Source organism: Buceros rhinoceros, unplaced genomic scaffold, assembly GCF_000710305.1.
Source record: "Buceros rhinoceros silvestris isolate BGI_N320 unplaced genomic scaffold, ASM71030v1 scaffold91, whole genome shotgun sequence".
NCBI classification, from domain to species: Eukaryota; Metazoa; Chordata; class Aves; order Bucerotiformes; family Bucerotidae; genus Buceros; species Buceros rhinoceros.
Window position 1 is genome coordinate 130,801 of NW_010392299.1, and position 15,973 is coordinate 146,773.

General features: G+C 38.4%; 1 protein-coding gene across 1 annotated transcript in view; it reads right to left on the reverse strand.

The window, feature by feature from the left end:
- Positions 1–15,973, reverse strand: part of LOC104500701 (succinate--hydroxymethylglutarate CoA-transferase-like) — a gene marked incomplete at its 3' end in the record, with an annotated part of 160,626 nt that overhangs the window by 94,372 nt on the left and 50,281 nt on the right. Inside the window, exon 8 of the mRNA XM_010144394.1 lies at positions 7,198–7,293. Coding sequence (XP_010142696.1) covers positions 7,198–7,293 — 96 coding nt within the window. The remainder of the gene's footprint in view (positions 1–7,197; positions 7,294–15,973) is intronic.

Here is a 15,973-nt window from a genome sequence, read left to right on the forward strand (position 1 = left end):
GACACTGAACATCAGTACATCCCTGTTCTGATCCTAGTTTCGTTAGAGTTCTTCTCATGTGACCATGATTAAGTGACAGACTAAAAGTCTTAATGTACACCCAGTTTAAACGAATGTGAATACCTATACAAGGTCAAACACATATATAAGGACGTATATAAGAATGTTTAATGATGGACCCAAAATAGTCTGTGACATTTCCCAGGAGGAGATCAAAAATAAGACGGTCTCAATCATCAGCTATCATTCCTTAACAATAATTATGATTATGCATAGCTGTTTTGCAGATTCAAAGTATAAGACACATTTAAAAAAATACCTTGCATGCATTGCTTAAAGTAGAAAGGTGCAGGAGGATTTTCTTCAGGGAAAAAAAAGGTATCAGGTCTTAAATTAAAAACACATTTCATTTCTATCTGATAAGTTCCTGTGCACTGGTAAGAAGCTGTCTGTTCTACATGAACTTCTTTAAAGTGCTGTCTCTGTGTCAGGATAGGATACATATGAATGAAGTTGTAACTACAACTCACATTATACACTCAGCATGTATCTACAACCGCCTCAGGCAAACCTACTGATTTGCTTTCCAGACAGCTGCTCTGCTCAGGAGAGAGGCTTGACAACTCGCTGAAGGACGATCACCAGAAAGGTACCAGTAGAACGTTGTCAGGTTTTAATACCGAGAGTTCATTCCTCATAAACGGGCAGCTTTCTACATAGATTCCCACAGCTGGTTACTACACCTTGTCATGGACTAAAACGGCAAGGGAACAGAACCCCTGCTCCAGCACTTCTTACCAAGCAGCGCACCAACTCTGGTCCCTTATAATCACATAAACACCAAAATGTTTGTGCAGTCAGAGGTTAATCTAGTCCTACCACAGCAAAGCACTTCTGAAGAATCTAGCACAGAAATCTACAAACAGAAACTTGTCCAAAAGAAAGAAGAAAGGCCCTGCAAACTCTATCCTTTTTCCCTTGTTTAACAGAATCCAGGATGACACAGCCCTTTCAGGCTTCTCTCTTTCCTGTGCCTTGTAAGAAAAAGATAGAAAGGTAATAGCTAGTTACAAATAAACCAGGCTGGTAAGCACTTTGAGGAGATACACTGGGCCACTAAAGTATCTGAGAGATTGGGTATTCATCATATGAGTCAAGACATGTATCCTCAGGATGGCCAAACTGTTCTTTGGAAACAGTGTGAGAAAGAACACTTGGCTGGGAGAGAGCACAAAGTTTCCATTCAGTGGATCTGTGAATACATTTCATTTTCAGATCAAACAGGCAATAGTTTTAGCAGTGATATTTCATGTTAAGGTAAGACATCGGGCCCCCAAGGCAGTCTAAGTAGTCCAGGTGAGGATTATGTAGGTAAGGGTAAGAAGGGTCATCTTGCACTTCCTGAATCTAGAACTCCTCCCAAAAAAATCTCTATTTTATTTCTTTCCTGTGCAGAAGTTCCCTCTTCTCCTAGACTGAGTCACAACAGAGCAGAAAGATTTTCTTCTATAACATCCATTTTGGACTTATTTAAGGAGAGTTTCATGCAGAAACCAAAACTTTGCAAACAATTCAAGTTCTACCCTTTGTTGATATCAAGACACTTGAACTGTGGAAGTACCCCAAATAAAACCACCTATAGACAGAACAGAAAATGACCACATGTCACCATTCTTGTGTGGAATAAGCAGTTTGAGATTTCTGAATGATTGACATTGTTCTGTTGCCCTCTCCACTGGAAGGAAAAAAAAAAAAGGGAAGAAAAATGAAAAGAGTAACAAAAAGTTCTGTGAGATTCTCCAGAGCTGAGTCAGGAAAATTAGCGCACCTTATGCTTTGTGTGAAAAGCATCTCTGCCAGATGAGTTAGGTAAGTAACAACTTACTGCATTTCTCTGTTCCTGTGATGAGACACAAGTGCCATGAGTAGGATTTTCTTTTTAAGACTTCCGCACAGTATAAAATTTCACCAGCAAAGAGTATGAGATGCAGATGCTAAAAAATGCAGAGATATTTATATCTATGACTATACTCATCATCTTCATATCCTTCACTTCCTTGTGAACTTGTACTTTGGTTTTCATAACGTATTTCAACTGCAAAGCCGCTGACACAGAGATTTTTCATATGAAGGAAATGTTATTCCCAGCTCAACAAGAAATTGATGCTTAAATTCTTTAAGTGATGCTCTAGTACAAAAATCATTAATGTTGGGTGTGATGTGTTAAGAAAACACACAGATTAGTCAGCAGAAAAGGTAATTGATAATTTCTTTCCTTCTTGTGGTTTCAGCTTCTGTGCAGAATGTTTGTGCCCTTTGCATATTCTGAAAATATATTTAAGTATAATTCAGAAGACCCTGTGAGTCTTAGGACCAAATCTGGAACAGAAATAAGACCATATTCTTGCCAGGGGCGTGGAAATATCCACGTAAGCTCGGTTTCTCAGTATTTAAAAACTCTTTCATCATTATGGCTTGAGAGAAGACAGTCCTATACCTTTTGCTAAAAGTTTGCCTCTGAAAGTGGTGCCCTGTCGTCATGGGTTAGGGCTGGGACAGCCTCTAGCCAAATGACAGACACTCTCTATCACCCACCGTGCCCCTTTCCCAAAGGGGAAGGAGAAAGGGGTTAAGGGAGTGAGACTTATGAATTGGAAAAGAAAATTAAAACTGCTTTAATGAAGGTAATAACAGTAAAATGAAATATATACAAATATATACAGTACCAACACGGAACCCAACCCTGTGATGGCAAACACATCACTGTCACCACTGATGCTGTGGGAAGCCACTGGGGAAGTCCCAGACCAGACTCAGTGGCAGCTGGGAACTGGATGCAGGAGCCGAATTCTGGGACTGGTTCAGGAATGCACAGATTGGGATTGAAGGCAGAATGGACAGAGCCCTCCTCAGACACCGGCCGTTGACGAAAAAGGCAAGAGGGATTGACTCTTGTGATCCCCCAGCTTTACCCTGAAGATGACGCCTATGGGATGGAACACCTTACTGGTCAGTGTAGGGTCACCTGTCCTGTCCGCTCCCCCCCACAGATGCAGCCTCTCACTTACTGCACCCCCACCGTGGTTCACAGGATTTAGTAGTGACCTTGGTCTGCACCAGAGCAAGTACAAGCCAGAGCCTTTCCGCACCCCAACCCCTGGTATTGACTGTAAAAATCAAGCGTTATCACTGCTAGAAGCAGACACTGTCCCCACAAACATGCCATTAATGTCAGAAAATGCCGTTACTTAGACAAGACTGACCTGAACAGTACAATCACTGAACAGAATTAGTCCTGTTCTAACTCAAACCAGGACACCAGTTGTCTGGGTTTCTGATGGCAGGGTGATAAGCTGCCACAGGAAACAGCCTGTAAACACGCAGGTTAACGACAGACTCTCTCAGGAGAATGAGTCTCCATTCCGAGTGGGCCAACTGGGAGATGAAAAAGTGAATGTCTAGATCTCACGTGTGGTACAGGCAAGAAAGCTACACTGATGAAACCACAAGAATGAGGGAAGACCTTATCACCCCAAATGAAAGACAGTAATACAACTTTACTTTTCAGCACAATTATGTAAACCAGATGCTTTTAAGCTCCTGATTTCCTCTGGATAATCATGGAGCAGCTGTAGCTAAACAAGGTGTCTCATTACAGAAACTTGTTTAAAAAAAATTGCACTAATTGTGTTCAAGATAAAACACACACCTTGAGTTCTGGGTTCCAACACTTCAAGCCAAGCAAATTGGGATCTGATTACATGCACTATCACAGGAGTGACCTATTCTAACTACATCACTCTGATTAAAAAGCAGATATGCTCAAAGTAGGTAATTCCTCACGAAGGGCTCCACACTCAAAAATCTATTTCTGATTTTGGTTGATTAGATTCTAGAGCTCTTCATCTCTGTGGCACATTGCAAAGCTCACCTCCACTGAAAACCTCTGGCAAACCTTTACAGAGAGGTGGCTTTACAGGAACCCTGAAAGACATTGAAAAGACTCAGAAGACGTTCAAATCCTGTCCTTTAGCTTCTGGTGATGAGCACGCGAACCTAAAGACTCAGACATTTCAGACGATCACACCTCAAATTCAGCACGTTCTCAGCAAAAGAGAAAAAACTAAAGAGTAGGAAAGTCCTTGCACACCAAACTCTGCACCTCTTTTATGAAGAGCTCAGACCAGAAATATGTTTCAAAGGTGCTACACATCTTGGTAGCATCACGAAAGAGAAAACCCAGCTGCCCATTAATGCTCAATTTTTATGTTTTTAAATATAAGTAAAATTAATACAAGTCAATCAAGAGAACACAGTCAGGGACAAGCTATGCTGCCGGTTTTTCAGCCAAGAGGCAGCAGGGAATTCAGTGAAATTACAGAGATATGCTCAAGTTAAATTTGGCCTTGTAAATAGAAAAATATAGACCCATTTGCAAAGATATCCTGAAAAAAAATGATTCAACTGAAGTTCAATGAAATAGTAGACATTGCTGAATGTGTTAAACAGAGTACGAGAACACTTACCGTAACAACTGGAAGCAAAAAAAAGGTACTATTTATGTATACACATAACAGGCTTTCAACAGACTTTTTATTACATTTTGGATAGTACTCCAGCATGACTGATCAGACTTTTATCACACAGGAATATGATGTGAATTAATTAGATTTTGCCTTTTCCATATCTATGAAAGGATCTCTCATTTGCCCGATCTTCCATGTTAAATAACAGACTATGTTAAATAACATAGCCTGATACTTTTTTGCAGGATTGTAGGCTCTGTATCACTTCAAAGTTATAATTTACTACCTGTGTGAAAACTCAAAATACAGCAAATGAAAACAAAATGAAGTTGAGGACTTAAAAAAAAACCCAACAGTTCGCTACCACATACTTGTTCTGAAATATATAAAAATTCAATTTTCTGAGCTGTGATTTTTATTATTTGAACTAATTACAGTTCACTTGAACAGGATATCTCAAAACAAACAAAAACCCCTAAAGGTAGCAACTAGCACTGTGATAGTCACTTAGTAGATTAGTAAGCAAAAGACCGTATAGTCAATACTAGCATGAGGGATCAATGTCAGGTTTCAGAGGTCTGTTCTAAACTGTGTTACAACTGAGCTACAGAAGCAACTTATAAAAGCAACAGCAAGGGTTAATTCAAGTTTCTGAAGAGCTCTGCAGTCTAAGTATAGCTTATGTTAGTAAAGCGAAAAATAAACTCTAGAAAGCATAATATACTTATGGTTACAATCGGAATTATAACCATGCTAGCTGATGGAATGCTTACAGATGGGCCATAAACACACACACAGCTCCACCCATAGTAAATCCACCCTAATTACCACTTTATGAGTAAGAAAATTCAGATTAAAATTCTTTGTAATATCGAGGCATTATTTCTAATGCCAACTACAGAAACGCAGGAACCACGGTTTAGACAGGATTTTAAAAAACGCCTTATTTATACACTGTCTAATCCAGATTAAATCAGACGGTAACTAAAACAATCTCCTTGAATTTTGTGTACCTAGAGAGCTGTCCGTGAAAACAAAGAATAGCCAACATACGCTTTGCTTTTCATTTTGGCTGTGGAAAAACAAAGGCAAATGGACATAAAAGAATGCAAGTTTCAGTTATTCAGCCAAATGCAGTAGGGTGAAGATAAAACGTTTCGTTTAGTCAGGTTTTTGGTTTTGCTTATACAAACTTCAGATACTTCAGATCTGTTTTATGCTTCCAACATACCGAAGTTCAAAAAGGGTTGCACCAAAAGGTCACATCGCAGAGAGCGAGCAGAATGTGACTACTCGTGTGGCAGATGGGTGGTTGCGCTGGCTCATGCAGAGCTGGGTCTAGAACACATGGCCATGCTGCTACACGGTGCCAGCCGGAGAGCAGCACCGCACTACACCTGAGACAGCTGTTCCAAACTCACCCTTGCAGAACATCTCCCCACCGGTCTGAGAATCTGCAATCTGTTCTAGATAATTCCTAGCAAGACAGTTGGCTATGCAGTGAGTGGTATGTACTGGGAAAAGTGTCCCAGATGGAGCTCTTACAGAAACAATCGATTCTGGTTTTACAGCTGAGGGGGCCTGACTGTGACGCCAGTCAGCGATAGCGATCTGCACAAGGATGGAAGAGTTTGGCTTCAGAGTTTCTACGGCCGCAAGCAGCAAATTTTTTAATGTTGTGATCATAAGCATCTTCACCACTAGGAAGAAGACAATACACCAAGTTTCCGTCACCTTCTCTAAAAAGAATGATGATGGTAAAGAAACCATGTTTAGGTGTTTGGGTGCAATTCTCCCAGACAAACACTGGAAACTGTCCCTCTCAGGATTTAGAGGACTCCGGTCAGAAATTAAGACACCCGGTTCTGCCTAGCCAGTCAAAAACAGGACTAGTTGATGATAACGGCCAAAACTTACAAAATAAAGAATAGATTTTTTAAATTAAATATATTCCAAAGTATCTATAAGTTAGCGTGACTTCCATCAAGAACACAAAATTATCAACTAGAAAAGAACAAAATTGCCTCGTTTACTGGAAGAGTTTCACATACTAGCCAGAAGTAAGATAAAACTTGTAGCAACTTTTTTTTCCTGCACTTGTTTATATGATGAAGGTCATATTATTTTAAGGAATTTCAACCCTTCATTAGATGTAGCAGACTGTGAATTCCACTGGAGAGATCTTAGGTCTGGTTAATTCCTTTCGCCAACCTGTTGTCTCAGTGAGCCACAGTGATTTGTAGCAAAATCAATAGAAAATGACAAATATTTAGAATTCCCAGATCTTCGGCATCACTCAGGTTGTTCTTGTAGACTCATAAGCTAAAAATACCAACGTTCAGAGGCAAAATGTTTCAGTTTATAACCGAAAGTCAGGTAACCCTTAAAAAGAAAGGTTTCTCTGTCAGGTGAAAACCCATCAAGTCATCATGCTTTAAAGTCATCCAATTTCAGCAAACACCTTTGATCTATTACAGTGTTCTGTTACTAACCTACTGCTTATGAAGAAACGTGAAAAATGCAGAAATGACAACGAACAACAGAACCTTGTCCCACCTAGACACAGACACATTACAGACTATGGCAGGTCATGGGAAAAGTCAGATCCCAGTCTCATAATATACAAAATCATTAATTACAAGAGCAAGAAAACCTAATGCTTTCTGCTTACCTGATATGGAACGATAGTCCCATGAGCAGTACCCCAGCGTTTCGCTTCAATTTTGCAATTAAGGTAATTAGCTGCTACATGAGTGAGACATGCAACCTGGAAACAGAAAAGGTAAAGTATTCAGTAAAGCTGAAACTTCATTGACAGCTTCTGAGATTTCTGTCAATTTTTATGTGCTTCAGACACATCAATTAAAATATTTATGACACAGAAGAATTCTTTATATATTACATATTACGTAAACTTTTTTAATGGGAAAAAATATCAGGCTACATCTACAATGTGCAAGTGCTTGTATAAATACAGCTCAATAAACCCCAAAAATAATGTCTCCTGTAACACTAGTAACATTAGACAAATCTAGCATTAAACTACCCTAAGCGATAAGACAGTATTACCTTAAATATTTTGCAGAATAGTCAACTACAGCAAAGACAAAATCAGTGTTTTGTCCAAAGTCTAGTGGGACGCATGATGAATTTGCAAGGTAGATCTCACCATTTCCTGAGCCTCAATCCCATGCTTAAATCACAAAGGCTTTATCTCAGTCTCCAAGATTACCTTTCTGTTTTCTCCTACGCTTCTCATTGTATATGTCCAAGCTATAGAAAACACTTCTGAATTCCTCAGCTCCCCACATGCTCTGTAATATTAATTAAGTGATAGGCCTTGATAAATCATCTGCCATTAGAAGATAAGGAGAGATTTATCAAGTTATTAGTCAGACAGACAAAACCGGAAAAAAGATTAATTTTGTGAAAAATATGGCATGTTAATTTAGTAACCATAATCTGAGGGGATAAATACATACTTTGTAAGCACAAATATATCTTAGCCAAAAGAAATGAACATTTATGATGCAGTAATGCATGAAAATCAATGTCTCTTAAAATCAATGACTGATTATTTCTTCAGGAGAATACAGTGTATTATTATTATACCCGAAGCCAAGTAACGTAATAAAGTATCACAGTTAGCATGCAAGGTTATCACTAATTCACCAGACGCAATATATTTGTCTTATGCTGTTAACTAGTTGTGCCAGTTAGTGCAACTGTTTGATTATGGTCATGTGACCATTTTTTTCCAAAAAATATTATTTTCTTCATATTAGTTCCCTAGATGGAAGAAATTTGCTATGATAATCCAAGTGTTTACACTACTCAGTGCCTACTGATCAATCTAATCTACATCAAAACATGCAGTAATTAATTCAGAGGCCACCATTCACACTTTAACATGTGAATTATAGAAGAATTTCTAGAAAAAGAATGCCATTTCATCATCTTCTCCTTTCTCCACATATGCTGAAAAGGCAATGTGAATGCGTCACTCTCACATCGATAGCAAATATTTAACTGTAAATCATGGATACAGTGATTTAGTCCAACAGAAAACTTAGGAAAATACACAGCAAATAAGAAATTAACTGCTGCCAAAAACTATAGCCATATATATACTAACTACAAATACAATGCCTTATCCCAAGTACTGTTGTTATAAAACATTTTGTAGCTGGATTTCAGCCGCAGCTAGTAATACCTATAGTAATAGCCCAGTGTCACTTCACTCAGCTAAAATACTGAACAATGTCTAGTCTGTCCTTCAGTCCCCAGGAAAATCTCAGCAATTAAGGAAACAGATCTGGCAGTACGTAGAAAGGACCTTTTCTTCTTGTTTGCAACTTTCCTCATCAACATAGACTGAAGCACATCGTTATTACAGAGCAAGTTCAATGAGTCACAGAAGTGTGTTATTCATTAATAACACATACCCTAGACCCACCATGCCTGTCATTTTTCAACTTGGGGTCACACTTCACAGCGATATTGTTTTCTACCAAAACAAATGGCTATGCAATGACGACAAAATATTAATCATTACATATTCTTCTGTATTTGTGTGTAACCCTCCACAGCTGCTGTATTCCACACGGACTTCACTGCCAGGTGAGACGCATCCACTACAAGAGGCTTTTGCTTTCAAGGACACAAGAATGCCCTCTATGATGCACGTATTTAACTTCTCACACTTTTGGAAGGAAATGCTATACCAAACTCTGGGAAGGACACAGTGAATTAAAAACTAGTGAAACAGTTATCCTAAAATATTGATATTGAATATAATGGAGCCAAGACTTCATTCCATTCTATTTCTATGCTGTAGAAACAGAGCTATGAGTGTCATAGAACTCATAAAATTCTTCACAACAATTTTCACAAGAAAACTTCTATCCTTAGAAAAAAAACTTTTTAATTTTTGCACATTGCTTCAGCTTTCTGGATGAGATTAACATAATTCTTTCAATGGTGGAAAGCGTAAACATCTAGATTTCTCCAAAGCACTTCTTCACACTACAATAGGAAAAAAAGAATTAAAACATAAGACTCGCTAGACATTGGAATTCTGCCAGAAAAGCTTCTGCTCAAAGACTTCTTTCAGTAGCGATAGACAGCAAATGCCTGCCAGGGAAATCGGCAACTTAGTAAAGGCAGCAGTTTTGGAACTAAAAGTTGCTTAGACTATATCAAGGCCTCAGTTCAACGTGACAGTCTGAGGAATAATTCCATTTCAGTCACTGCATCAATCACTGGCTTTAATGCACATTTATCCTGCTGAAACTGGTTTGCTTTCTACTTTTGACATCCTCCTCTGAGTTGGCTAGCCTGTTCATAGCCACATCAGCAAGCCAGAAAGAATTAGTAGTAGTAGTATCATCATCATCTAAATAAACTTACATTGACCGCATCAAAGTATGTATTTCAGGGCTTTGTGTTTTATGTATAAACACACTTAGCTGAATGAACTCTGTGGCCTTTTGCAACAACTCTCTGATGGATTCAGCAGACTTAAAAAGATGATTCTGTGCCTACTGTCCCATGAAACTGTTATAGACAGTCCCAGGAGTACCGTGCTTTTCCCTTTCCTCTTACTGGCTCAGTTTATTCTGGCCTCTCCACAGATTTATTCTCACTAAAAAGGCACTATCCAAAAAAAAACCTTTCAGCATATACATTGTACATCCTTAATAAAGAACACAAAGAATTTATCTACCTACACCTTACAGTTTTTCAGCATACTGGACTATAAGCATAAAAAAAGATAACCCAACTGATTATATCCTATATACCCACTATGTAAGATAGTGGGTATATACATACTCACTCTATCCTCTGGGGAAAAAAAAAAAAATGAAAATAACACTATTTCTCTGAATTCACCCATAATTCAAGGCTCAGTTAGGACCTCACTGCTAGAGACACCTCTTGCAGTAGGAATTATCTATAGTACAATCAATCGTTCAACATGAAGTTTGGGTACACTGGTATTACATATTCAGTTAAGTATTTTAAAATCTATATTTAAAACAGCTTTCCTGAAACCTTATAGACCCATTTCTCTTCTCCTTTAATTAAGAGCTAATCCTTAAATGTAACCTTTAGATGTCTACCATTAAAGCAGATGTAATACAATGATACAGACATCTCTCTATTCATTTGCTTGTAGAGACAGATCTATGCACTGTAAATATGTATTATCAAATATCTACAGATAAGCATTTCTTTATTTCACATCAACAAAGGTAACACACACTTCAACATTCCTTTCTGATATTACTGTTGACGGCCAAATCACATATTTGCATTACATACTTAAACCAGAACAAAAAGAGAGCTGCATTAAGGTCTGGAAAGTTATGCTCAGCTTATGATGGAATCAGACAGATGGGAAACAAGATATTAAAAGCCACAAGGTGAGCAGACAAAGAAAAGAGACAGAATTTCCGAAGATTTTTTTTAAGATAGCACATCAAACATTATTTATTACAATGAGTTCACTGAGTCAATCAATCATTTACATGCAAGCTCAACAACTGTATACGAATAATGAAAGAAGACAGGTAGCTGGAAAGAAGGGGAAATAACATTTTAATTATGTTCTTTACTTTCTTCTCCCTCCAATTTTATGTCTGCTTTCCTGCCACGTATCTTAAAGTTTTGACTCTATGCCAAGTTAACTTTTTTCACTTTTTTTCCTCACTTTTTTCTTAAAGTAGGCACGTAAATTGTCTTTTAGGAACTTTGACATAGGCATTTTACAACAGCACAGATAATTTATTTTACACTATTCTACTGAATTAGTAACCCAAATATAAATTTATAACTTTAAAGGAAAAACTATCCAGGAAAATTTGAGCACCTTCTGTTGTGCAAGGGCCAATAATCCCTACATCTGAGGAAGGCAGCAGGTCTGACCTCTTCCTGAATTCACAACTGTTGTCCCATAATCCCTCTCCACAGAGTTCTTCCCTCCCCTGCAAAAGCCAGTAGTACTGTAGCTGCTTTCAACCAGTGCTTTGAAGACCAGCAAATTCTGCGAATCACTTTGAAGAGGTCTGCAAATGCTAACAAAAAAAGTGATGCTACAACCACACAGGCCAAGGTTTGCTATTAAAGATTCTACATCCCCTTTAGAAAATGTCTGTGGTCATGTTATGAACACTGTGCTCCAGGTAAAAAGTGTTTTCTTCCCAGTGATGCTGAATTTCTTTTCGTCTGTGGTCATGTTATGAACACTATGCTCCAGGTAAAAAATGTTTTCTTCCCAGTGATGCTGAATTTCTTTTAATGTGAACCTCCTGCGAGTGATCATGAACTCACCCTTCACAAAAGAAAACTCCAGGCATTGAAGCGTCAGCAAATGGTATTTTCCCAGCCATGAATACAATCGTGTAAAGATAAAATCAAATCCTTAATGACATATAACTACAATTTTAGAACAGGTCTCATACCAGGTCCTCTTCTAGGGCCTTCCAGCCAGACACTTCAGCAGGTAGCCAACTCTGTGCCAGTGATCACCCGCAGCTTGTGGGACTGGCTGATTAAAGTTAGCCGCTTGATCAAATAGCACACAGCAAACCACACCAGTCACAGAAATTACACACTAGAAGGTGCTTAATGAGCTAGAAACGATAAAAAAATACATGCAGTGAGAAAAACGAGGGTGATGTATTTGAAAGCCCTATCCTGAGCATGGGTTCTCAGAGGGGAAGAAAGCTAAAAAGAGCAAAACAGACTTTTAAGTGCGTAATTATGTAGATACTTTAAGTGTGAAAATGATGGCTGAGAACAACTTGTGCTTTATAAAAAGAAATAGAGTTAGGCTACATAAATATAGAGAAACTGAGGCATCTTCAAAAACACAAAGGCATTTGCGTAGCAGAGAACTGCTGAGTTCAGTGAAATGCAGCAACAACGAAATGAACTGATCTCCAAATGATTTTTTTAATGAGCTATTTAGAGCTTCTAGAAGACCAGAATGAATGCTTCTGTGCTTCCCAGAGCACCGAGATCACCTCCTGATTAAGATTCAATTAGTAGTAACAATAGCAAAGATTGGTGCCACTAACAGATGTAGGACTCAAAATTTCAGTATTATTCAGTACACAGTTTCAAGAGAACGTAAATGTTAAATGGACTCCTATGCCTCCTCATTCTCCACTTAAAAAAAAAGGAAAAAAACCCACACCAAAACAACAAACCTACAAACATTCAGATGAATTTTAGGTGAAGGATCAGAAATAAGAACCCTGACCATAGAATCTATTAGACAACTTCAGCTGAAGAAAGCAACATTTTAAAATGAAGATAATTTACATTTTCTTGATTAAAATTAAGTACTAATAAGCTTTTCCTGAAAGTGTAAAAAAAACCATACAACTTCAACCACTGAAAAGTTCCTGTTTCAGTTCATAACATGGGAACAGTTCTAAGGAATCCATCACTTAAAAACCGCATCTATTAAAGAGAATATTCAGGTCAAAAAACCCCAAGAACTCCAGAGTTAATCTGTACACTCTCTGTAAGATCCTGGTGCACTTATACACGGACCTTACTGATATGGTCCTACCCTATTTTTCTATCAAACGTCTGACTCATCTAATTAGTAGGTACTTACTACATATTTACTTTTAACTCCACAAGCCTTTATGCAGATTATTATACATTGTACAGACTGCACCTTCTGCCACCCTTAGTCCCTTTCAAAACACACTTCCCTGGAAGAACGGTGATTCATCTGCCAGATTTCAAGTTTCCACTCCAAAGAATAAAGGCACTGAAATAATAAAGCCCATCAACGTATTTTCCCATAACTTGTTCCTGGAAACAGATGAATCATTTTAATAGTAACTTTGAAAACAAACCCCTTTTTGGCAAATCCATGACATGGAAAATTCAGCCAAAACAGTCAAAACAGTCTTTGGCAAAGTTATAAAAACTAAAATCAGACCGTGATAACAGAGATTTCAGACAACCTTAACTATAAATGACACTTCTACAATCATTACCTCAAGCCTTTATCCTCTCTGAAGAAAGAATATTCATCCACTGAAATGCTAAATACATTACGATCTGTATTTTCACACAGCTTTACTAAGTCCAGGCAACACTAAACTTACAAAAAGTTTCTTCTGCTGCATTTTATACAGGTTTTTTTAATACTATAACACATTTTCTTATATTATTCCTTCATTACAGCCTTTCCCACCAAGAACCTATGCATTTAATATGAATTACAACCTATCTGGTTTTTAAGTCTATGTAAAGATATCTGACTATTTTGTCACTTGTTTACAAAATAGCACAGATCAAGTTCTCAGACTGGCTTCAACTCATGCAAAGAACTGCAAGCGTATTTGCAAAACACAAAACAATCCGAGCTGTCGGAGGTAGAGGAACTCCTCTGCTTAGCGACAGCTCCAGGAGGAGGTCAGTAAGTTAAGGAGAATCAGGGAGTGCGAAATGGGAGACCACTAGAATTACACCCTACTTTCCCTGGAACAGGCCTGACATGAAGAGAGGATGCATGACATGAAGGCATGCCCTTTCTCCACCTGGCTGAATACAGTGATTCAAGGTACCGTGGGCAACGGTGACAAGCTTCTGTCTGATGCAGTGGGCATCTCTGTGACTGCCCCACCTTCCCAGGTGGCCTTCTATAACAGGCAAGTGGAACCAAACGATAAGGAGGACAATGGATCATCTAGCATTGAGGTGTCACCAAGGTCAAGCCGGCCTACAACCTGTGTCAAAACTTTTTCCATAAAGAAAGACGGTTGTTGTCATGGGAGACTCTTCTGGAAAGAACAGAAGGCCCATTATGCAGATCAGACCTACTTCTTAGGGAAGTCTTCTGCCTCCCTGGAGCCTGGGTTAAAGATGTGAAGAGAAAGTTTCCTACCCTGGTACAGTCCTCAGATTATTAACTATTACGGATTTTTCAGGTAGGCAGTGATGAAGTTGCAAGAGGACAATCAAGAGAGACTTCAGGACCTTGGGACAAATGGTTAAGGGGTCAGGAGCAGAAGTAGTGCAGGTAGACTTTTAGCTTTTTTATTTGATACATAGGGAAGCACATACAGAAACAAGCCATGTCTGTTTGTTTGGGTAAGAGTTGTGCAAATACTCCACCCCTATTATCACAGCCAAATCTCCCTGGTCATAACTGTATTATCTCAGAACAACACATTAGTTGTAACACTGAAAGATTTCTGGACACTGCCCATTAAGTACTTACACGCTAATGCGCTACAGGGACAACACCAGGGACAACCCTGTGCAATTGAAGTGTTTGAAACAGGATGTTTTACAAGGCACAAGATTGTACTTCTGTGCCTCTGCAGCACTAATGAACGCCCACCATTCGGTTATCCACGATGCTTTTTGGAGCACTTTTAACGCTGTCCTCAATGCAGATGTGGTTCCTCTACTGAGCTGTTAAACAGCGTGCAAGCAGCACAAAGTGGTCCAAACTTCTATTTGATTAAAGAAATAAATGGGTTAGTATTATACTCCAGTGAGTCTGGAGTCAAAATATGGCACTTCTGCCAGATAATGCATTTTGAATAGGGACAAATTTGTAAATGATCCTCTAAAAAACGAAGAGAGGTTTTTATTATTTTAAATAGTACCACAAAAAACCTCCAAATACTATATTATAGAGTAATCTTGAATGAAAATATCCTCACATCATTTTTTATCAGAGGAATCTCATAGTACAATTATTCATTCCAAAGAAGGCAAGGCATTTTTTACAAATAATCTCTGACTTTTAGATAGAGTTTAATGGTTACCTGGTTTTGAAGTCCTAAACCATCCAAAAACTTTTTCTTATAGCCTTCACTATATTATAACACATAACTAATGGACTATGATCTTCGGCCTAATCACGTCACCGCTCTGAAGAGTTTGCAATTTTATTGATGATCCAGAAGCAATACCATGCTGAGGTCATAGAGTCATGGCAGCAGAACTCTATCAGACCAGAAAAAAGTCATTATTCCAAACTTGTTTCAGCATCATCCTTTACTTCACCTTTTTTATATGTTATAAATTACAGACAAATTTCAACCGGAGCTATCTGAGGTGGTCAAACCAAGCAGTGTTGACACCGCAGCTAGAGTCCCATCAGCATACCCAGGATGACATACTTGCTAAGATGTATTAGATTTTCAGAGGTTCAACAGCACATAGAAATCACCTGTTTTGCAAACTTAAAATTTTCCGCAACATGAAATTGAAACCTCTTCCATCAGTTTACAGCCCTCATTGCAATTTACATAAATAAATAAATGCTCCATAAGGTGTTAACAGGCCCTAACCAGACCTGACCAGTTTACAGAATGACTTCTGAAGGCTTCCGTGAGTTTAGGGGAAGGGGTGAGCTTTTGGGGTACACTAAACATGTTTATTCTGCCATTAGTTGCTTAAATCAT